The 23,789-nt window shown below is 36.3% G+C and overlaps 1 protein-coding gene across 1 annotated transcript in view; it reads left to right on the top strand.

Annotated features, from left to right (window-relative positions):
* The window catches only part of THOC2 (THO complex 2), a 38,660-nt gene that overhangs the window by 7,665 nt on the left and 7,206 nt on the right, over nt 1-23,789 (top strand). The window contains exons 2-24 of the mRNA XM_042027377.1: nt 751-923; nt 1,069-1,264; nt 3,724-3,765; nt 4,787-4,917; nt 5,004-5,105; nt 6,321-6,405; nt 7,413-7,506; nt 7,948-8,028; nt 8,296-8,392; nt 10,151-10,268; nt 10,766-10,945; nt 11,540-11,704; nt 12,381-12,656; nt 13,087-13,228; nt 15,663-15,820; nt 16,687-16,815; nt 17,303-17,434; nt 17,518-17,702; nt 18,433-18,617; nt 18,912-19,017; nt 19,398-19,834; nt 20,687-20,745; nt 22,260-22,295. Of these exons, the coding sequence (XP_041883311.1) occupies nt 751-923; nt 1,069-1,264; nt 3,724-3,765; nt 4,787-4,917; nt 5,004-5,105; nt 6,321-6,405; nt 7,413-7,506; nt 7,948-8,028; nt 8,296-8,392; nt 10,151-10,268; nt 10,766-10,945; nt 11,540-11,704; nt 12,381-12,656; nt 13,087-13,228; nt 15,663-15,820; nt 16,687-16,815; nt 17,303-17,434; nt 17,518-17,702; nt 18,433-18,617; nt 18,912-19,017; nt 19,398-19,834; nt 20,687-20,745; nt 22,260-22,295 (3,309 nt within the window). The remainder of the gene's footprint in view (nt 1-750; nt 924-1,068; nt 1,265-3,723; nt 3,766-4,786; nt 4,918-5,003; nt 5,106-6,320; nt 6,406-7,412; nt 7,507-7,947; nt 8,029-8,295; nt 8,393-10,150; nt 10,269-10,765; nt 10,946-11,539; nt 11,705-12,380; nt 12,657-13,086; nt 13,229-15,662; nt 15,821-16,686; nt 16,816-17,302; nt 17,435-17,517; nt 17,703-18,432; nt 18,618-18,911; nt 19,018-19,397; nt 19,835-20,686; nt 20,746-22,259; nt 22,296-23,789) is intronic.

Here is a 23,789-nt window from a genome sequence, read left to right as displayed (position 1 = left end):
TTTTGTCCTAGATTTATAGTCTTCCTTCCCTGGGTGTCATCTTAGCCTTGTAGTTACTTACAGCTAGTGTTCCTTACTGTTAGTCACTTAAGAATAGACTTTTACCTTGGAGGCCAGGGAAAACCAATTTATAACAATAAAATATATCAGTACTGTGCCCCTGAAAAAGTGCTTCAGGGCATGATCTTAATTTTAGAGTCCAATTTCCTCTTAAGCTGTATTGCGAAGGGAAACTTTGTGTAGACTTGCACTTAAGTCTAGAGTCTCCTAGAATAGATGCTAATGTGAAACATGGTACAGGCAGACTAAGATAGAGTTTGAATGTGGCTTAGCTTTTATTTTATTCTAATCTGCTTTTGCAAGAGAAGTTTGTGCTTTTAGACCCAGAAAAACACACAGCATATACGATTCTTAAGTGCTTGCATTCTTCTTAAAATGTCCTGTAAGGAAATAAGCTGCAATAGATTGTGACAGTTTGAAAAGTATGTGATCAGGCGTAAATCAGACAACTTAATAAATTTCTGTTCTATTTTTAACTTTTTCTTTGGTCCAGATGTTAAATTCTATGTGGACTGGTTTATAATTTCTTTTGAAGTTTGCTTTTTGTCTGAATGTCTAGCTAAGTTTTATTTTGCATATGTTTTTATTACACAGTTAAAATACAAGGCTTTTTCTCTAGCTGTGGATTGCTGCTTAAGGAGAAGTATTAAGGAGGCTTTATGAACATATTTTTTCTTTATTATCTTGCAGCCTCCTGATAATCAGAAACTTGGCTTATTGGAAGCCTTATTAAAAATTGGTGATTGGCACCATTCACAAAGTATTATGGATCAGATGCCTCCTTTCTACGCTACTTCGCACAAGCCGATTGCGATCGCGCTTTGCCAGCTTGTCCACGTGACAGTTGAGCCTCTGTACCGCAGGTAAAGTAACAGCCACAATTCTGCTGCTACACAGGGGAAAAACAATTTCTTTACAGTGTGAATTCACTAATAAGCTTAATTATAGATACATTTCTAAAATTTGCACTTCTATTTCATGTGAAATGCTGCACATTTTATTTTTCAGAGTTGGTGTACCTAAAGGAGCTAAAGGGTCACCAATTTCCTCTTTGCCAAACAAGAGAGCACCAAAACAAGCAGAGAGCTTTGAGGAATTGAGAAAGGAAGTGTTCAACATGCTTTGTTACCTTGGTCCTCATCTGTCCCATGATCCCATTTTATTTGCAAAAGTAGTACGTCTTGGAAAAGCATTTATGAAAGAGGTTGGTATGAGACAACAGCTGGTCAAAACATGAAAAATACCAATTATTCTGATGTCAAAAAATGTTTGTCTTGCTAATTGTGTGATACTCAAATGCTGAAACAAAATTTTGACTAAGGACAAACTTGGAGATTCTTATTTTAACTTTTGATAAATTTTATCATCTAGAGACATCTTTATGAACAACTTTAGGCACTTTAGGTTTATAACTGAGGATATTTAGTGATATCTAATTTCTCATTATGGTATTCATATTTTAAAATATTGCCTCTGTGTGTATAATTAAAAACCCAGCAGACATATGGTACTGACTGCCTGGAACCTTGTACATTTTTACTTCAACAATGTAGTCAATGAAGATTGATAACCTAATACATGTGGAGTGCAAATAATTTCAGCTTTCTGTTCTAGCTGTTAGGTTTCTTGGGAAGCAGGGGATGTTGCATCCTTTTACTCCGTGTTTTTTTTTCTCCCCCCTGTTCTGCCTAGTTAAAATGCTGCTGCTATTGATCTTGTGTCAGTGACAAATCTTTAGATGCTGCTAAGGATGAGTTCGATGTGGAAGCCACTTCAAGTTGCCAACTTCAGAAATAAACTAATCTCTTGAGATGGGTTACTGTCTTTTGGCCATATCTTTACTGTGTGTCTATTGAAGGATTGGCAGTATGACCTGTTTTAAAAGGCTCCAAATTGAATTTATATTCTGAACTCCCTTAAAATGTGCCCAGTAGTTCAGATTGAGGCTAATGATTTCTTTTGCTACTTTTCTGGCAATTTGCTATTTAACTAGCAGTTTCTGGTTTATTCTCAAGTCAACAATAGGGGGGTTTAATTTTTTTTTTTTTAAACAGCTCAGAGAAACTTTGGAATAAATATTTTTTGAATTACTATTATTATCAATGAATGACCAGTCCACTTCCCCAAAACTTAAAAGTCATGGGTTTTATTACCCAGCATTTTAGTTTAACTTAGGACCGAAAATTGGAGACGTTGATTGATCTAAATGGTACTGGAGGGGAAGTTTTCAGTTTTATAACTTTTTTTTTTCTTAAAAGTATTTTTATTTCAACTGCAACTAATAAATATTGGAATGCTCATAATTCATATACTGCCTGAGGGGAGGCTTTCATGTACAGCTGTATCTGATGATGCAGAGCTAAGAACATAGGTAATTCTTTGGATTGAAGATATTTTTGTTCAACAAATTGTCAGGAGAATTTATTCTTGTTAGGTTCCAAGACGCAGTGATAGGGTGAGAGACCTACAGTAACTTTGGGTGTCATGTAGTCTTTATAATAAAATCATGGAAACTTTCCCGACTTCCATATCTCTGTATAATTTCTTGGCAGTTTCTCATCCAGACTGGTAAGATTTCCTGATGATAAATACTCTAACTTTACAGCATGGTCATTTCTTGTTGGTCAGTGAGAAGACTGATATCACTTCAGTGATAGCTATGTTGCACTGACAGTGTAGTTAATTTGGAAGTTATAATTTTAAGGGACTAATGCGTTTTATTGCTGTCAGCAGACTATTAGGACTACTTAGTAATTCAAATATTGAAGGTTGGTGAGAAAGCCCTTGTTTCTGTGGATATGTACAGTGGAATGGAGGTTACTTGGTTATAGGAATCTCTTGTGCAGGTTTACTGTAAATATACTTTTATATAAGTTTAATGTGTTTCTGGCAAGAATGAGCAACATTTTAGCTATTTGCTCTAGGTTGGAACTGTGAAGAAATTCGTCAGTGACAGAGTGGTTAAGGTAACATAGGGAAAGTTATTTTTAATGCATTGTTGCCATCAGCATGTTCTAGTTGTGAAACTACATTTAACACACAGTAGAAATACTTATAATTGAAGGTAATTTGACTCTAAGTTTACCCATACAGTAGTTTAAAAGTTAGACTACTAACACTGCATTGCAGCTTTCATGCTAAAGTGTACCTTTAAAATAATTGTGCACTTACTGGTGTGATAGCTTAATATGCTTTTCATGGTGAGTGGAGCAAGTAGAGAGAAAAAGAAATTTAATAAGGAAGACTAAAAGTTTAAGAGGGTGTTACTGAGAGAGAAAGATGGGGCAATAATCTATGGCTGTTGGAAACTGCATTGGAAGTCCTGAGATTTTTTTAGGTAGAAGGTGAATGCTTAGGCATTTTTTTTTTCTCTCCAGTAAGAAAATTCAGTATTTCGTATGTAGTACCAAGTTCCCTTGTAGCTTTAGTTATTACTTCTTTTTGGACAAAATTGTACAAAGCCCCTCCAAATGTAAGGAATGCATTTCATCCATGCATTTGAATTTCTGTTTAAAAATACTTTAATGCTGACAGATGTGGCAAATTAAACATTTAAGAAATGCTTGGCCCTTCAGGTTTATTCTTTTGCTGAGATAGCCCTGTTCTGAAACTGTAACTGTTACATTAACTGTGCTACAATTAACATGGTTGTCTTTGTTATAGTTTCAGTCTGATGGAAGCAAACAGGAAGATAAAGAGAAAATGGTGAGTTTATTTTGAAGAAGGTGTTTTTATGCAAGATTTTAATTGTGAGCAAATGTGCATTTTACTTCTTATTTGCTTGGAATCAGCTGGATATCCTCCAGCTATTTATTCTATAAATACACTTCATGGTGGGGAAAAGCATAGAGAAAAGACAAATCAGAAGTAGGGGAGGTGTTTATGAGTACAGTGTTTTGGGGTTTTTTTAATTGCTTAATTTATTTACTTTGAAATTTTCTAATTTATTATCAAGATTGTTCAGAATGAAATCCAAGTGTCCAGTTGAATTCTAACACAAAAAACAAGTAGGTTTTTTTTTTTAACTCAACAAGTGAGTTTTCAGTATGAAGTTTCTGCAGTTTTCATTGTTACTTGTTCCTCTTTCTCATTTACCCTGATTTCCTGAATCATTGCAGAGAAAATCTCTTCTGGGTTTTGCATTTTGTTTCGGTTTTCTTTTCATTGCTGCTGTAGTTACTCTAAAATAGCTCAGTGGAAAAGAGAAATGTTTAAGAAAGGGCAAGGATAGCATACTGAAAACATGGAAATTGGTACTGTGTCTTGGGAACATGCATAATGCTTTCAGGTTTTTATCTGACATTTTGAAAATGGAAGTAAAAACGAGGAATACCTTAATAATTGAAAGCAATTGCCAAAATCTGTTTTTTCCTGTGTTGCACTTCATGCAAGTCCACAAAATACCAATTTTTTAATGGTATGTTTGATTCGAAAATGAATGCAACCTTCTGAAGATTTCAGCAGCTTTGTTCTAGTATCTTATATAGGCAGGTAAAATATTGGCAGTATATATAGTCCATAAATTATTTACTAAATGATTATGATGGGAGATACTTCTAGGTCCTATTTAAATTTTTGCTTTGTTCCGGAGGTCTTAATCTTTTGGTGTACTTGGTTTTTTATCAATCTAATAAAATGTTCCATTCGTGCATCTGCACATTGCAAGTATAACATTGCTTCTGAGGCACTTCCTGATGGTTACCTTGGGGTTTTGTCTTTATCTCAGGAGACACTGTTCAGCTGTTTGTTGAGTATTACTGATCAAGTCTTGCTTCCATCTCTTTCCTTGATGGACTGCAATGCATGCATGTCTGAGGAATTATGGGGAATGTTCAAAACCTTTCCATACCAGTACCGGTGAGTAGAATGATTTGTTTCCATCCTTTGGAATGGGCTGTTGAATTGTCAGTACTGAACTTCCTTTTCCTGTATAACTTTGCCAGGTACCGTCTCTATGGGCAATGGAAGAATGAAACATACAATAGTCACCCACTTCTTGTGAAAGTTAAAGCTCAAACCATAGACCGAGCCAAATACATCATGAAGTAAGTAGTCTATTCCCATAAATAATTATGAACTGTATTGCACTGTATTGCATATCACCAGCTGAAGAAAACAAGCTTGACAAATACATTCCCTGTCTAATGACTTAGTAATTTCCCCAGTAGTTCTTGTTCATGAAGTATTTAATGTATTGTGGTTAAAACCCATCGAATAAGGATAAAGACAAATTTGTCAGCAACAAGGGTATCTAATCTCTGAAAAATGTCCCATTAAATGATTTACAACCTTTTGCATGGGTAAGGTGTTCAATAAATTGCTTTGCTTATGGAAATGTCCGAGGGCCACATATTTTCTCTAGGTGTGCAGACTCTCGTCCAAAGAGTCTCAAGAATCTTGTTGTGTTTTCTGTAGGTTTGAATGTATGGCAGTAAGTTGAACAGAATTATTTATTCTCATCCTCAAGTGGGCTCACGGCAATTTCAGATTTACCTCACATTTGATGTCACTGTCAGGGAATTAGGTTCTCCATTTGCCAAAAGCAAATGTGGTGTGGTGTTACAATGTGGATAATCAGAACCTTTCCATACAGGCAAGACAGTAATTGTTTCTGGATAAAAAACTTTGGACTCAGAGCTATGAAAGCCAGGAACAATTGTTTTGATTCCCTTCTGACTTGCTGCATACACCATAAACCTTTCCCCCCCTTCCCCTGTACGATGGATTTCAGTTGTGCAGGTGAACCACAGTGCTGTCAGTTGTTGAGGATTGCTGTGTGTATAATTTACTGTCAACTTCAGGTTTCAGGTTGAGCTCAAATCTCCAGTAGGAAATGGTGTGGAACTGTAATGCAAAGAAAGAAATACTGTTTCTCAATGAACAGAATGTAACAAAAAATGACGGATCTGTGGCTAAATTAAATTTTCAGGAGCAACTAGCAGCATCACATGGTAGTTTGGTGTATGTGGTACAGGTTTCGCTGACAACTTCTGAAAGCAAAGTGTTTGAAGTTGAAGCTAGAATATGGTCCATAGTAACACAGGGACAACTGGATTGACTGTAGTGTCTGCATCTTGGAGGATTTCTCAGTTTCCAGTTCTCAATGGAGTAGTATTTCTATGCTGAGGTTTCTTGAAAACATGTCTGCTAGTGAGAAGTTAGTTTCTGAGACTAACAAACATGTTCTTCACTGAAACTAATATGTTGTTTTAATATTCTTCTAGCTTGTCTATTGTAATAAAACATGTTCTCTTTTGCAGGCGTTTAACTAAGGAAAATGTGAAACCCTCTGGAAGACAAATTGGGAAGCTCAGCCACAGCAATCCTACAATTTTATTTGATTATGTATGTAGTTACATGTATTTGAATGCTATTTCATCCTAACAACAGATAATTGAAGTTCAGGAAGGGACCTGCAGTTCTAATTTAATGATTTTTTTACTTTTGATGCAGATTTTAAAGTATAGTAATTTTTTAGTTGATCACATAGTGAGATACTAAATATGACTTAATAATACTTAGATATTAAATATGGAAACATTTCTTGATAACCAACTCTAGAAAGAAGAAAATTTAATTTGAGATGGCAGAGGTGGGTCTCAGGTACAGAGATAGCTAATCAGGTTACACAGAATGTGAATTCAGGTTAAGTTGCTCTGACAGTTGTCTATGAGTGGGCTGGAGATGTATCAGGGTCATTTAGAAGAAAACTTAAAGCTTTGAAGTCTGAAATACACCTACAAAGTTGGGAAGGATTTTTAAGATTACTTGGTGCTACAGAGTGCCTGAGAAGTGTAAAAATGTGTTGATGGGCCTCCATCTTACTCACAAATGTGATCTAAGGGTATTGATTTACCAGTTTTTAGATTGTACTTGAAAAAATTACTGCTGCAATATGCGTGTGTGTCATGTACCAAGGAGTTCATACTAGAACTTGATTAATACAGTTTGCTTGCAGTCTTTCATGACCTAGCATCATGGTTGTGGGTTTTTTTTAAATAGTCTTTTATTTATTACTGTATTTAGGAACAGAAAATCCTGCTGCTAAGGTTTAGGATTCTTAAGAAATATTGGGAGAAAAATGTTTTCCTTATTTTATTTGCTGATAAATGAAAAGAGAAATGATACGGAATTGTTTTTACACGTTGGAGACGTTTCATTGGTATCTTTAAGGTGCTAGATAGATTAATGAGATTGCCTATTTGCTTTGACAGTTTTTTAGGACCTTCTGAAAAATTAATTTTAAGCATGTTTTGTGTAGGTTTTGAAGACAAGTATTGTAAAATGCTTTTATTATGTGCAAGATAAGGAATACTGTCCCTGTTCAGCTGAATGTCTGTTGTAACTTGCAGATTTTATCGCAAATACAAAAATATGATAACTTGATAACTCCGGTTGTTGATTCACTGAAATACCTCACTTCCCTGAACTACGATGTGTTGGCATGTATCCTTTAGTGTAAATCACTACATCACTTACTGATAAAGCTGCAGTTGTAGCCAGATTAAATCTGTTACCTGTGAGTAAATATTGTCTCTGTTTTCTATTCTTGCTGCTTTTTGCTGGAAACTTTAGTAACGTTTGCAAATACCTTTGGACTTGTAGTGGGTTATGGGACCCTCTTTATTAATTCTTTCAGACATTGAAATTTATTCTTGGTTTTTCCTACTTTCACTCTTGAAGGCATAGTGGTCTTGTAAATAGTATGGTAAAAAAATAGTATGTAAAAAAGCTATTTTATGGCTTTATTTTTTTTAAACCATAACTGTGTTAGTGCTTGCTATACTTATATATCATATTAATGTATTACAAAAGCCAGAAAAACAAGTCTCTGTAACTTTTGTGCTTGTAAGTTGAGGAAAAATACTCTCTTTAACTCTGCTGAAGATTGTATCATTGAGGCATTGGCAAACCCTGAGAAGGAGAGAATGAAGCATGATGACACTACAATCTCAAGCTGGCTGCAGAGTTAGTATACTTGTTTTATTTATTACAATAATGTTTAAAATATTTCAGCCTCCCTATGATCTATTCAACCATTGATCGTTATGATCAATGTTTCACTTGCACTTACTGACTAGTAGTTTAAACAAAATGGAGAGCTGGCAAGTTTAATCAATAGGAATTTTTTTTCTTTGTATTCCAGAAATTCATGTATTGCTAAGATGCCATATGCACTTTGTTAATGTTTATTTAATAATGAGTTGCAGTCACAGCTGTTTCTCTTTACTTTAGGTCTGGCAAGCTTTTGTGGTGCTGTTTTCCGAAAATACCCAATTGAACTTGCAGGCCTCCTGCAGTATGTAGCCAACCAGCTGAAAGCTGGCAAGAGGCAAGTATTGCACAATGGATCCTTATAAACTCAGTTTTTATGAAGTGTTATTTGGGTCTTTGCTGATACACAGGCACTCAATGTAGTCATTGCTCTAGCAGTGGTAAACTGCATTCATAGTATTGGGAAGGTTAAATAGCAGAAAAAATTATTTACTCTTTAGTACATTACTTTTCCTCTAGTTATACAGCTGTGACATTCTTGAAGCACTGATTTTTCATCTTTAACTCACTTTAATAGTTTTCTTAACAGCTAACCAGACGGGGGGAAAAAACCTACCAGTGTGTAATTTCTTCATAGAACTTATTATACATTATTTAAAAAATAATTATCCATGATACAAAGCAGTGTGAACAACTAAAACAAACTACAGTTTGTTTTTCCTTTCTCATAATGTCTTCTTTGCAGGGATGGCTCTTAACACTTTAATATTATTTAAATACTTTATCCAGTTTATTTAGTGGTAGTTGAATTGCTTCTTCATGTGTCAATGTCAGTCATAACTCAAAACAAGGTTTCCAATTTGAGTTTTCCTTTTGTCTTTCCATTGTCATCACTCAGTATTATTGTTTCATTTACTTAATTTTATCACATAGGTGAGTATCAACTTTTTTTCTATTAGAAATCCCCATATGGTTATTGAAAGGCAGCTTACCAGTGGTGATAACACAGCATGTTATTTTAGGGTAGTTATATTGAGAAATGTAGTTTTTTCCCCTTCACTGCAATGTAGACATTCAGTCTCATATGCTCCTCTGTCCCTACTTTGTTTTGTTCTGATGATGGCAATCACATTGAGCTACAGAGGAAGGGTAAGTAATGTTTATTGTCTTTCCCCAAAATCACAACTGTAAGTATTTTGGGTAAAACAAGTCAGTTTAGTACTTGGGATCATAAGAATAAAATGGATTTACTGGTATGACCAGTTTCATAGGACTGCATGCAATGTTCAGGTATTTGAATTGGAGTTTATGCTGGTATTGCACAGCTCCTAGACAGAAAACATATTTATGGTTGGAACAGCAAACAAAGATATAAGTCATATAAATTATTTAAAGATGAAACTTGGTTTTGGAAGCCATAGGTCAATGCTTTTTCTAAGTAGGTCACAAAATTGCAGAAGTTACTGGAAAACATTGCTGCTTTGTGTGATTGGGATACAGTTTACTGTACTTCTATTGAGGAAAAGTCATTGTCCTTACGGAATTCAGAGCAGGAAGTAAAACCTAGTCTCTGGGCAGGATGATTATTGGAGTATTTTATATATTCCGTGTTTCAAGTAAAAATAAGGTATTTTCCATGTTTCCAAGAAACCTCTCCAGACTAACTTTGCCAGAACATTTCTAAGGCTGTGTACTATTCTAGATACTCTTAACAAAATATGAAATGTTCCATAATCATAAAATTACTGTATAGATAGAGTTTGAAACATGGAAAACAAAAAAAGGGAGCAATAAACTTTATGATTAATTTGCTGATACTTAAAAGTTAATAGCACCACATTCACTACCATCTTCAAAAACAAGGAAGTTGTTCTGAAATCCAACTGTTGAATGACAGTGTTGCTTTTAAGTACTAGCTTTTTACTTGCAATAAAGAAATCCTTGTGCTTGGCATACCAGTTTCTTCTTGAAAAAAGAATAAAAATGTTGTTTATATGCATTGTAGTGCTGCTTTGTAATACATATTGAGTGTCAGAGCTTCTGGTTCTTAAACAAATTGTCTTGTTTTTACTCCACTTTTCTGTTTTCTTTGCAGCTTTGATTTGCTTATTTTAAAAGAGGTAGTGCAGAAAATGGCGGGGATAGAAATTACTGAAGAAATGACCATGGAACAATTGGAAGCCATGACTGGTGGAGAACAACTGAAAGCTGAGGTGCGTTTATGTTAAATTTAATAACTGTTGCTTTTTAATGGTGCTTCTAAAGACTGGTTCAAGAACTATGGCAGCATAGCTGAGAAAGGTGTGTGCTTTATCAGAGTTGCCCCCCCTTTTGAGCTTACAGGCCTTGAGACAGGCAGCCAAGGCAGTGTAGATGTGAACCTTAATTGCTGTGCTCCACAGCATTGCACATTCAGGAGAGAGAGTTACATGACAGATCTGTGCGTTCCAGCAGTCACTGAACTTGGATGTGGTGCAGTCCTGCTGGCTCAGCCCTGCTGGGGGGAGTAGCAAAAACTAATTAATAGCATGCAAGACTAGTTAGTTTCTGATTCTTCTATACATACATTGCAGTACAGGATCCAGAGAGTTGTACTGATGGACAGGAAACTATTGCTGTTAATTCATCAGTATTTCTGCAGTCAGCACACATAGATTCCATTTGTGATGCACTGTGTTCCAACTTGGGTAACTTCTTCTGTACTGTGCAGGGTGGATACTTTGGCCAAATCAGGAATACAAAAAAGTCATCTCAGAGATTGAAAGATGCGTTATTGGACCATGATCTTGCTCTCCCACTGTGCCTGCTTATGGCTCAACAGAGAAATGGTGTCATCTTTCAGGAAGGAGGGGAAAAACATCTGAAGCTGGTGGGAAAGCTGTATGATCAGGCAAGTAAAAACACCTGTATTTATGAGATCCCCTCCTTGTTAACTTCTAGTGTATCATCACAATATCTAAGAATTCAGCACATAAATAGCAAAATGTGTAAAATTATATGTGAGAATCCAGTACAACAAATACATAAGACTTTTTAAACTAATTGCAGGGTTGCTCTATTAAAGTACATGGGTGTATTAAAAGTGTATTATATTGACGAGTGATTTCTGAGTAAAAGAGCAAAGCATCCTTTGTCATAAAAAGTTAAATTCTTACTTAAGTGTCCATCATGTTTTCTAATCTTTGGTAGTGAAACTTCCTTTTTTTTTTTTTTTTAAAGAATTCTTTTGCTGCCTTAGGCGATAGGAACCAGTTGCATTCCATTCTGGTAGAATAGAATACTGTTGAGTTCTGCTGGCTTTTCTCAGTGGGGTTTTTTATTTTATTGTTCTTCCCCCATGAGAATATTTTGCTTTATTATTTGGTGTTTCTCATTCTTAATGAGAAACAAAAAGAAAAAAAAAAGGCAAGTTTGAAGCTCTCCCCAACTTAATTGTTGAACAAAATAATAATGTTTGCTAACTTTTTGTATCTTTCACTTGTAGTGCCATGACACCCTGGTACAATTTGGTGGGTTTTTAGCATCCAATCTAAGCACAGAGGATTACATTAAGCGAGTGCCTTCTATTGATGTTCTCTGTAATGAGTTTCACACGCCTCATGATGCTGCATTCTTCCTCTCAAGACCCATGTATGCACACCACATTTCAGTGAGTACAACTCTTCCATTTGTTTGCTCGTAGTGCTGCTCTGGTACCGTTACCAGTACCTGTGATAGGTTCCAATAAAGTTTGTTTGCTAAATAAAACTTGTAAAGTTTTAGGAGTAGAATTAGAAATAGAAGCTGTGGGCTGGAACAGGTTGTCCTTAATCTTCTTAGAATATATGGCCCATGTATCAACTTTTACACAATTTACAGAAGTTGTAGCTAATGAAGTCACCTCTTTGGATGTCTTGGGTTATCAGTAGGAATTCTCTCCCTCCCTGTTTCTTCAAAGGTCTGAGTTCTTCTGCAGGTGTTTTAGATGGATGTTTGCTGTGGAGGAAAGTGTTGCAGCTGCCAAATGGTATGGTATCTTGGGAAGTGTCAGAAATAAATTTGTTCCTGCATCTAAAAAAGTTCAATATGGAGAGCAGTTTTAACTTGATGTAGTATAATGTATTACTATAACAACAGGTAGACGCATCGGTGAGGAAAGATAAATCCATCCAATATGAATAAAGACTAAAGATGCTGTATGAGGTTCTTCAGTGCTTTATATACTAACATTTCACATGTGTAAATGTTGTATAGAAAGGTTTTTGAGAAAAGTTAAATTATATTGTTAAGTTTAATTTTTGTATATATAGATTAGTTTTTTATTTCTTTTATTTTTTTATCCACAGTCAAAGTATGATGAACTGAAAAAAGCTGAGAAGGGAAATAAACAGCAGCACAAAGTTCACAAATACATTACATCATGTGAGCTGGTGATGGCTCCTGTTCACGAAGCTGTGATTTCTCTGCATCTCCCTAAAGTTTGGGATGACATCAGCCCTCAGTTTTATGCTACATTCTGGTCTTTAACAATGTATGACCTTGCTGTGCCACACAGCAGCTATGACAGAGAAGTCAATAAACTTAAAGTCCAGATGAAAGCCATAGATGACAATCAGGAAATGGTATGTTGATACAATTTTGTGGTCCAGTTTAAAATTTCTAGCCTTGAAAGAGTTTCTTTTCCTGAAGTATTTTATTGAGGTTGTTTAGATCTGGGAAGTTTGGTCACCTGGTTCATCCATTCTGATTTGCCACGTTAACATAATTTGGATTGACTTTTCTTCATAATTCCCATGTGAAAAGTACTAGTGACTCCACTAAGTGAAAATTACTGGAAAATCAGTTCCAGAAAGAAGGTCTTGACACATGTTTGTCTGTTCACTCTTAAGTATAGTCAGCCAGTGTCCATAAAATCAGTTGATTACTAGAGCAGAGCATTTTTGAGTGAAATGAAAAGTTTTCCAAGTATTCTTTAGTATTACGAGGAATTTCTTGCTCTGTCTTTAGCAAGTTTTAGTATAATACTAAATGAGTTACCTTGACATTTTATAGCCTCCAAATAAAAAGAAAAAAGAAAAAGAACGTTGCACAGCTCTGCAGGACAAGCTCCTTGAAGAGGAGAAGAAGCAATTGGAGCATGTGCAGAGGGTTCTACAGAGACTGAAACTAGAGAAAGATAACTGGCTTCTGGCAAGTAAGTGTGTCTAGGGGAAATGCTGTGGATGTTATTGTAGTTGTCACTATCTCCAGAACTTCCTTGCACTAATATTCTTAATGTTGATTTGAAAATTTGATCTCTTTATATGTAGAGGTCTGTTAGCAAGGTAAATTTTTAGTTAGAATGTAATGTGTCTTTGCAAATGCTGAGTAGTTGGCTTTCATTGTTGGCTTAGTTGGGTTTTTTGTTTCTTGCAATGTGAAGACCTTTTAAATTTTGCCCTAATTTAGAAAATAAGTTAGAGATTGAGCAATTCAGTGGAAATTTGTAATTGCAAGCTGGCTTGTACTTGCTAACTGCAGTTGGAATGCTGCTAAGTTAGTATAATTGCTATAGAACAAAAAATAGGCATGTAAAGTCTCAATGATTGGTTTGAGTTAACTTACTTTGTTTGAGTCCTGTGATTAGGAGCAATATGCCATGGTTTGGGTGGTGGCATAAACCCTGTTCCAATGACAAGATAAGTGTTATGCCAGCCTAACCAGCCCCATGCAGTGAAACAGCATGCACGTGTTTCATATGGCAGATAGGCAGCAAGCAGAACTAAGGTTTTTTCCTGCAAAACCTCTGTAGTGTTTCATGTTGCTTGTGAACTCTGCTGGTATGGTTAATCTGAAATGTTTTTCTCTGGTCAGTTTTCTTCTCTGGATGAACTTTGAGTTTGTAACTGGAAGTAGTAGTTCGTCTGTCCCAAGAAGCCTAGCATAATCCAGTGGAAAAGAGTTTTGTTGTCCAGCTCGTGTAAGATCCATCCAACTGGTTTAATGAAGAAACACTTGACAGTTATATCAAGAGAAGTTATTCCCTATAAATATTTATTGTACTGGTGTGGACAGCGAATGAACTGCAGGAAATTACTGGTTGAAAAATTACTGCCTGATTAAAGCTTGGTCTAGAGGTGACTTGGTAAATCTGTCTACTTAAAGAAGCACCCAAAAGTGTGTAGAAAATAGTTTGTGTCAGTATGATCTGTATATAAACATGTAGCACTTTATGGGATACTGGGAATAGCTTATTGTTGGTTCTTGTGCTTGGGCTTCAGCTGGAGGAATTTTCCCAGCGTTATATCCAGAGGCAAGCTGATTATTTTAGCAGTTTGCCTATTGAAAGAAATAATCTGTAATTGTACTATATGAGGAAATTGAACAGCACATCCACTGTAGTAGTAGGTTTTATTATTTTTAAAAAATATTTATTAAATAATTATTTTTTAAAGATATTTGGTTTTTTTGAAGACTGGCTTCCTGTCTATAAACTTTTGATAGAGTATTTCTACCCTTGAGAACAGGTTAGTTTTTGACAGAGTATGTAGCCTGGTATCTTTAGCAATTGGAGACTACCTGTTCTGACTGGCTGTTTCCTTGCTTTGTTTATACACTTCTGAAGCAACACATACTTGATTGTCCCATGAACTGTGATTCTCTTGATAGATTTTCTTTTTTTCAAATGTTTGTTACAACCTTTGAGGGGTAGATACTAAAATTAAAGTCAACATAAAGGTTTTAGTTAAGTAAAAGCTGACAGTCCTTTCTTGAACAAGCTTTATTCCATGAGCATCACAGAATTGAAGCAAGTAAACCCTGGGTATTATGACTCATGGCCTGTGCAAAACCACCAGTGGCCCTTATGAGAGGATCATGAGTGTTCTTCCTTTGAAGGCATCCACTTGGCAGTCTTTAGTTCTGTACTTTCCTTTGACCTTGCTTTCGTGCTGTACATTCCTCTCAGCTTGTTTTTATGCTCCTTCTTGCCATGGGACCAGTTTGGGTGTTGAGTTTACCAAACTGGGGTTGGTCAAACAGAAATAGGTAACTCTTGAACTTGATACATTGCAGTCTTTTACTCAGTGGTAGAATGAAACTTTCACAAAAAGTGTATGTATTGGGGTGGTGGTTTACTGAAGACTGTTCCTCTTTAAATTCCTCTGTTTGATTAATTGGGAAAATGATTATTAATGAATTGTATAGAGACAGCATGTTCATCAGTTTCTAAGGAAACCAAGCTGAAAGTCAGCCTCATCTAGAAAGATGAAAGAAAGTGTTCTAGGGAAATAGCAGGTGGTGTTTGCTTTGCTGGTGTGCACAGTTTGAGCAGGTGGAGAAGTTTGCTGAAGCTTTCCCAGAACCAGTTTTTAGCCCTGTTGTGTGAAAGAAGAATTTTGCCAATAAAAAATAAACATTTGCTACATCTACCCTGCTATTCTATCCCCACCCTTAAACAGTTGCACTTATATTCACTTTTTCTGATCAATGCCAAAAATATGTCTGAAATAAAAGTGGCCAATTGTACAAACACCAGAGTATGGATGTGTCATACTGAACTTCTTGGGAAGAGAGTAGTTGAATGATAAACCATGAATTTACTCTATTTTTCTTTTCTTTTTTCCCCTCTCAACTTTTGTTTTTTGAAGAATCTACCAAAAATGAGACTATCACCAAATTTTTACAGTTGTGTATATTTCCTCGATGCATTTTTTCGGCAATTGATGCAGTTTACTGTGCTCACTTTGTTGAACTGGTGCATCAACAAAAAACACCCAACTTCTCTACACTTCTCTGCTATGACCGAGTAAGTAGCTACAACTCTTTGTGTGTATGTACATCATTGCCACTACAAACATGCCAAGCTAGTGTGTCTCCTGCCTCCCAGAAGAGGTAAACAAGATCATTTCTTATGTTTCATTCTAGAATCTGTAGCAATCAGAAGTTCATTTTTGTACTTCAGATCTTAGAAGCAAAGTTTTCTTAAAGCTTCAGGGGTTTATTTTCAAGAAATGTTGTTTGTGTTTTACCCTAATGAGTGTGGAGTTTCAGAGCAAAGTCATTAGCTGTCATAGGAGTTGCTTTCAGGTTTTGTAACCTTTAAGTAATCTGCATTTCCATGGCCTGCTCTAATACTCCCATTTTTGGTGTGTGTGCTCTTCTGCAGTGGAACCAATTTTCTTATGCTCTTCCCCCACCAGCAACATCCTTGGGACCCTTCTGACCCTGACAAATGGTGCCACAAACAGTGGGCTAGTTTGTGTCACTGTATCTGCTCTGATTTCATGTATCCAAAAGAGCATTTCTACTCAAGTAGCCCTATCTGATGGACCTGTGTGGGCCAGGAAAAAAAACTTCTCTCCATCAGATTAGCTAGATGTTTACTTCTGCTAGCTCAAATCATTATTAATTTGAAAATAACACAATTATGTCAATGAAGACACTTGAACTATCAAACAGTGTGTCAGCAACACCTGTATGCAGTGCTTGGATTCTGGGCTAAGTGTGAAGGACCAGCAGTTGAGAAACAAAGAGTATTTTATAAGCAGTCTCTGTTTTATTTAGAAACCAGCTTAATGGTGGTTTAGATGAGAGAAATTTATAATTTTTGTTAGGTCTTCTGTTTTTGTAATTCAGTAAGGTCATAGTAACGTTTTCTTTCTCTATTCAAAGGTATTCTCTGATATTATATATACAGTTGCAAGTTGCACGGAAAATGAAGCCAGTAGATATGGCAGGTTTTTATGCTGTATGCTGGAGACCGTGACCAGATGGCACAGTGACAGAGTCATATATGAAAAGGTATAGGAAATTACTAACATGAGTTTACTCATTAGAATATGTACTAACCATTTGTGTAATTCAGCACAGTAAAAATGGATTTAGTGAAACTGTTAGATTTAAAAACATTGTGATTGGATTTTTCTGATGGCATAATCATAGAATTGACTTATATTTTACTATATATGTTTTTGATAGAAGTAATTTTGTATGGTGTCAAAAAATATATTTGCTAAAAAAACCCTTTCCATTTCTGATTTTCACATAGCTTACCTCAAAGATAACTTAGGGAGCATATGGAAACTCTCCTAATACTCCTTGCACAATCTAGTTGAATTATGAATAATCTTTTCTCTCACCCACAACTAAAATTTCAACATAAATTAGCTTAAAAAAAAATTATGTGAGTCTTGTGAAGTGTGATCGTGTCTCATTCTTTAGAGTTTAGAATTTAGAATTACCAGTTTCCCAAAAAAGAATTTTTTCCTCTTCTTTGATGTGCATGTAGGAATGTGGCAACTATCCAGGCTTCCTAACTATATTACGAGCAACTGGGTTTGATGGTGGAAATAAGGCTGATCAATTGGATTATGAGAATTTTAGACACGTGGTACACAAATGGCACTATAAATTAACTAAGGTAAATCGAAATGCCAAAAACCTTATGTTTTTGAATGCTTTAAAAAAAACCCTCAACTTCATTAGATTTAATTTATGTTTTAGGCTTCTGTGCACTGCCTGGAAACAGGTGAATATACACATATCAGAAACATCCTGATAGTGCTGACCAAAATCCTTCCATGGTATCCAAAAGTGCTGAACCTGGGTCAAGCCTTGGAAAGAAGAGTACACAAGATATGTCAGGAAGAGAAAGAGAAGAGACCTGATCTATATGCATTGGCAATGGGGTAACAACAACTTATTTAAGAAAGTGGTTAAAAGTGGATCATGAAAGGCATCTAAAGACTCGGAACTGTTACAGTCCTAACATTTGATTTTTACCTTATCACAGAAGATTTCGCTATCCTGCATCTTGGTGCTGGCAGTGTGAATGAAAACATTCATTTTATGCTGGATGATCACTAATTTCCTTTACAAGACTCTAGTAAAAAATAGTAAAGATTTCTACTTACAAGAGCATAGCTTAATTTTAGAGAAATACTATAGCAGCAAGGAGATAGGAGGGATAGTAAAAGGAAGAAAGCCAAGAGGCTATTGCTGCAAGACTGGTTAGATATTGGAAGTGTTATATGATTCTAAAATGCTTAGTTTCGTGTTACATCTTCCTGTGGTGAATGTGGAACCATCCTCGTATGCCTGAGGGGCAGTTCAGGTTGCCCTAGCAGTCTGAAGTTTTGTCAGTCGTCAGTTTGTTCTGTGTGTTTGGCAGGGGGTGTATGTGGGGGTGTGTGTGTGTGATGGTGAGGAAGAGAGTGTGGAAGTAGGGCTGCTTCTATGTCTAGTGGGTTTGTTTATTTTTCTTTTGAGCTCATCAATAAAGGGGGAAGAAACTGCGTATGAGTTAGGAAAAACTGTGAAATAAATAACAGATGAACTGTTAGATTAGATCCACATTTAAGATTCAACCCATGTTTTGCTTTATGTTTGTGCATATTTAACAATCTGTGCGACTTACAGCTATTCTGGACAGTTGAAAAGTAGGAAGCCTTTCATGATACCTGAAAATGAATTTCACCACAAAGACCCACCTGCCAGGAATGCTGTACCTGCAACAGTACAAAATGGGCCAGGTGGTGCTGGGATGCCTACGTCTCTCACAATAAATACAGTTAGACTGGAAGAGGGCACTACTGAGGAGACTGGTAAACACACCTATGATTATTATATGTTTATTTTTCAGTAGAATTCTTCTGATATTCCAGGCTTCTCTCAAAATTTGCTTCATTAAGCTAAAAAGAAAACATGTAAATGTGATGCCAAATAGGATCAATGCATGTTCTTTATTTTTACTTGGTTTTGGGAGAGGGTGTTCTGCTGCCTATTTTAGCTGTTAGCTACACATGACCTTACATGAATGTGCTCAGCTACTTGTTGTATTTTAACCAACAGGATATATAGTAACTTGCTGAAATAGACCTGTTCTGGTTTTTTTTAAGCAGATAAGCTAAAGGAGAAGTCTCAGGGTGTGGTGAAAGTTATTAATAAAACTGTCAACGCTACACCGAAGGTGACAACAAGCAATGGAAACAGTGCATCTAATAGGTGAGAAAAACTATTCTCACATGTTCTCTGTTTTCTTCCTTCCAAGACAGAGAAGTACACTTGAAAATGACCTGCCTTTTATTTTTACTTCTGGGTTCTGTATAAATAGTTTCAATTTCCTTAAAGTTTAATAAATGGCATTATTTCTTTCAAAATACAGAGTTTTACTGATCTGATGTTGTTAAATGTGTCCCATTTTAGCTAAATAAGATAAATGAGAACAGTTGCTTGTTGCTGTTCTGATAAAGAAACAGCAAATCTGAAATCTTACAGTGACTGCTCCAGGAAGTTCTATCAAACATTCCAAAGTAGAACTCCTGTGATAAAGCTAGAGCTGTGTTTTGTTTCCATGCTAATTGGCCTTTTTATTTTTGATGCAGCAAAATTATTAAAGAGAAAGATGATAAAGAGAAAAGCGGGAAGGAAAAAGATAAAGAAAAAAAAGACAAGACTCCAGCTGCCACTCCGGAGATGAAGGCACTTGGGAAAGATGGGAAAGATAAACCGAAGGAAGAACGGGCAAACAAAGATGAGAAAGCAAGAGAGATCAAGGAGAAAACGCCAAAATCTGACAAAGATAAGGAAAAAGTGAAGAAAGAAGAAAAAGCTTCAAAAGAGGAAAAGTCCAAGACGGTTGTTACCATCATTGAGTCAAAGTCAACTGCAGAAAAGGAGAGAGAAAAGGAGCCATCCAGAGAAAGAGATCTAGCGAAGGAGATGAAATCCAAGGAAAATGCTAAAGGAGGAGAAAAGGTGCCAGTAGCTGGGTCCTTGAAGTCACCTGTTCCCCGATCAGAAACATCAGAATCTGAAAGGGGTAAGTTTGAATATTTTGTTTCTGTTCTTGTCTAGAAAAATAGAATGTGTCACTTGAAAATCACTGAATGTCAAAAAATGCTAGAGAAGTTGAGAGAGAATCCCTACGTAGTAAGAAAGATTTTGGCACTGGCTTTTCAGTACAGTCAATATCTAAAGGTCAGAATAACTTCAAAAGGCAATCTATGTGAATGTGTGAACTTCACACATCTCCAGTGAATGCTTGTTCTCACAAAGCCTGTCATTTTTTACTGTGTGAATGGTCTTTTATTAAAATGTATTAGTATAACTTAGGCCGTGCAAGTTTTGCAAAAGTGTAATGCAAAAACTTTGTGTGTACTCTTGAGAGCTTCATGACAACCTTTGAATTGGAAGAAAACAGGGTAAGTAAAAGATACAGGCCTTTGCATCCTTAAGAAGGATGCAGAAAGCTTTATCAGTCCCTTCTTGTATTAAGGGTTAGCAAATCCTTAAATTATTATCTGAGGCTGATGTTGAGTTTTATATTTGTGCTGCTTCAGGCAAACCACAAGGGCAGGCGATGATGCTTTTCATAGGGTTCACCTGTTCAAGGTCTTCATAGCAATTCCAGAGTTAAGACACTGACTTCCATAAAATTGAAGTTTGGAGTGAGCATAATTTTGCATCAGTTTGTTCACATTACACCTTTGCTGCAAACTTTCACAAAGATGGTCAAGGCATGCTGCTAACTCTAGATAGCTTAAGGAAAACAAAATTCACATAGTGGTAAGAAATCTAGCTTTAATTATGTTGGTACTTCAGAAAGTGATATTATTTGATTCTCCTTTTTTAACTGTGTTTTAATAATGCCATTGTTCTGTTCTTTCCTCAGAACAAAAACGCCGCAAAGTTGATACACATTCTTCTCCGTCACATTCCTCAACAGTAAAGGTTAGTATAGCCTGAGGAAGGCAGCACCCATGTTAGGCTCACAAGTTTGGGATGCCAGTATTCGACTTCCTTCAAGTTTTGTGCCAAGTATACACTGGAACCACTGGAGGTTTTATGTTGCATTACAAAATGCATTCCTTTTCTTTATTGGCGGACTGTCTTTTTTTCTATAAAAATATTTTTTAATTAACCAAAATAATGCTTCAAGGACCTAGCACAAATTTTGTAAAATAGTGTTTGGAAATTTCAAGAGAATTTTTACACAGAAGTGCCTCATTGCTTTAAGCAGTCAGTTTTTTTGGAGTGCAATGGTAGCTACAAGCAAATGAGTCTTTGCAACAGAGTGGAGCATATTTTTCTGCACTTCTTTGAAGAATCTGTAGCACTGAAGATTCCTGGATGATACGGGATGTACGATACCTCTGAATTCATCAGGCTTCTTGATGAGCATCATACCGATATGTGCCTTCTAAGGAGGAGTCTTGAAAGGAGTTCCATTTTAAAGTCTCCTTGGTGATCAGTTCTCCTGTAGTTGTGTATATTCAGTGCGCATGCAGCTTCTGTTGTACCTTCCCTTCGAGGTTTGTTTATTTCCAATGGGTTCCCACCATGTTGAGCCCTGCGTTACGATAAAACCAGATGTGGCCACCAAGCCTCCTACCCAGCAAAGAGAAACCCCAAGCACTCAAGCGCAGCACAAAACCATGGGCGTAGCCTACTTGAAGACTCAGGGTAGCCATTCCTTGCTCCATATTTATATTATTTCTAAACCATCTATGTTCATGGAATCTTTGAATTTGCAGTACGTTGAACATTTAAAACTGTAAGTTACTAATACTTCATCAAGAGCACTGTGATGGATTATGTGGGTCTTTAAACTTCACCATCTTACCAACTTTAGAACAAGCTCTTCTTTTTTTTCTGTTTTTTCAGAGTACATATTTTTCTATGTAAGATTTACTTGAAAGGTTTAAGTTAATTTTGGAGAACTCAGATAGCTTTTACTAGTTTTGAGGAAACAGGTGACAGTGATAACTACTCGTAATGATGAAGTTTTTTATAAATGGCAGCATAAGGTCATTCTAGAGTGACTTCTACCACATTTAACTGAAAGTGGAGAAGATACAGGTTTAAAAGTATTTTAAACCTGTTTCACCTCTTGTTCAGCTATATTTAGAGTTAAGACTATTTTTTCTTTATATTTTTGTCTGGGCAGGAGAGTGTGTTTTCACTGTTCTAGGAAGAATTAGATACAGACTTATACAGACTTTGGAATTTATTTAATAGCAGAGTCTAGAGAATAGATAATGATTGTCTTTTTCCCCCCCCCTCCTTTTTTTCTTTTTAAAAAGTATTTCAGTTACTAGCTTTATTTAGAGTACAGTATTAACATAAGATTTATTCCAGAAGGAGTAGCTGTTTTTTGTTTCAAGGGTACGGCCGTGCTTCCCAAAGTCCCTCTGGTTTCTGAAAACTATTCCAGCTCACGTGTCATCTCCGTTCATTTTCTACAGGACAACCTCAACGAACTCAAGGACTCTTCAGCAAAGGTTTGAATCTTTTAGAAACCAGCCAAGTTTATTTTCATATTTTGTTGCAGAGAGAAGTTAACTTTTGCTCTTGTGGCAAACTCCCATCAGAAAATTCCAATTCCATTCCTGTAAATACTAGCATAGTAATAGAGGGATGGGGTTTTTTGTCCTGGTGTGTAAATCCTCTGTACAGGAGAGACAGTTGGTAATGTAGAAGCAACATAACAAAAATCCCCTGAATTTACCTTTCTGTCAGTATTTTGAAGAGATGTAATATGTCAGTGTCTCTTCTATTCCCCTCTAAAACTGGTGAATACACAGAAATGTCCTTATGATTAAGCCTTTCATTTGACTGAAAAGCTGGTAGGATAGCTAAAATAGTTCTTAGAATTGTTTGAGGGGTTTTGAATATATCAATTAAAAAACAGTAGTTAGTTAAAGAATATTTGAGATGCCCCTGGAATATTGATACTCTTTCCCCTTACAACTGTATTAATGTTCTAGTACTATAGTATTGTGTTTCTAAGTATCACAGACAACCTCCTGAATTATCATCATCTTTGTGTATTTACTTCCTGTAAATGCACTTCAGCTTCATTATCTTAGGAGAAGCGATACTAAAGAATGCTCTCACGAGTTCATAGAATCCCAGATTGGAAGGGACCTCAAGGATCAGCTGGTCCAGCCTTTCTTGGCAAAAACATGGTGTAGGCAAGATGGCCCAGCACCCCGTCCAGCCAGATCTTATACGTGTCCAGTGTTGGGGAATCCATCACTTCCCTGAGGAGATGCTCTGATGGCTGATTGTTCTTGGTGTGAAGCGTTTCCCTCTTGTGTCCAGTTGGAATCCTCCCATGAGTAACTTGTATCCATTACCCATTATTTTTCCGTGTGACTGCTTGTTAAAAGGGCATCTCTCTTGGTAGCCACCCTTTAAGTACTGGGATGTGGTGATGAGGTCTCCCCTAAGCCTCCTCTTCCCATGTTCTCCCTGCCTTCCCTCTCGTGTCAGGCTGCCCAAGTCTTGGATCAGCCTTTGTGGCCCTTCTCTGGACCATCTCCAGCCTGTCCACATCTCTTTTGTATAGCAGGGACCAAAACTGAACACAGTGTTCCTGGTGTGGCCTAACAAGCACTTGGAATATAGTATTTTAGACAGATTCTGTAACTATTTTTTTGTTACACATTGTAACTGTTGTAGAGTAATAGTCACAGCCACTGCACACCCGCTGATACATCAGGGGATGTGACTGATGGGAATTGGATCAAATCTTCTAAAGTTGCTGTTAAAGTCTTTGGTTACACACTCAGTTCCAGTGTGTAACTAAACTGCACAAAGATTTATCACTTGGAAAATGCTGACCATTTGGACTTTTTGGATCCTTTTTGGGTTTACCTAGGATTCACTTACTTTAAAAATGTGTTACGGATTTCCATTTTCTATTCTGTATTTACACTGTTGGTTTAGTTGTAGCTAGCTTTGTACAAAGTGTTCAGAACACTTTGCATGTT

This window comes from Corvus kubaryi, unplaced genomic scaffold, assembly GCF_017639235.1.
Source record: "Corvus kubaryi isolate FWS band 111438036 unplaced genomic scaffold, C.kubaryi_AGA036_p1.0 130, whole genome shotgun sequence".
NCBI lineage: Eukaryota > Metazoa > Chordata > Aves > Passeriformes > Corvidae > Corvus > Corvus kubaryi.
The sequence above is the reverse complement of the archived record's forward strand: the minus strand, read 5'-3'. Positions and strand labels throughout refer to the sequence as shown.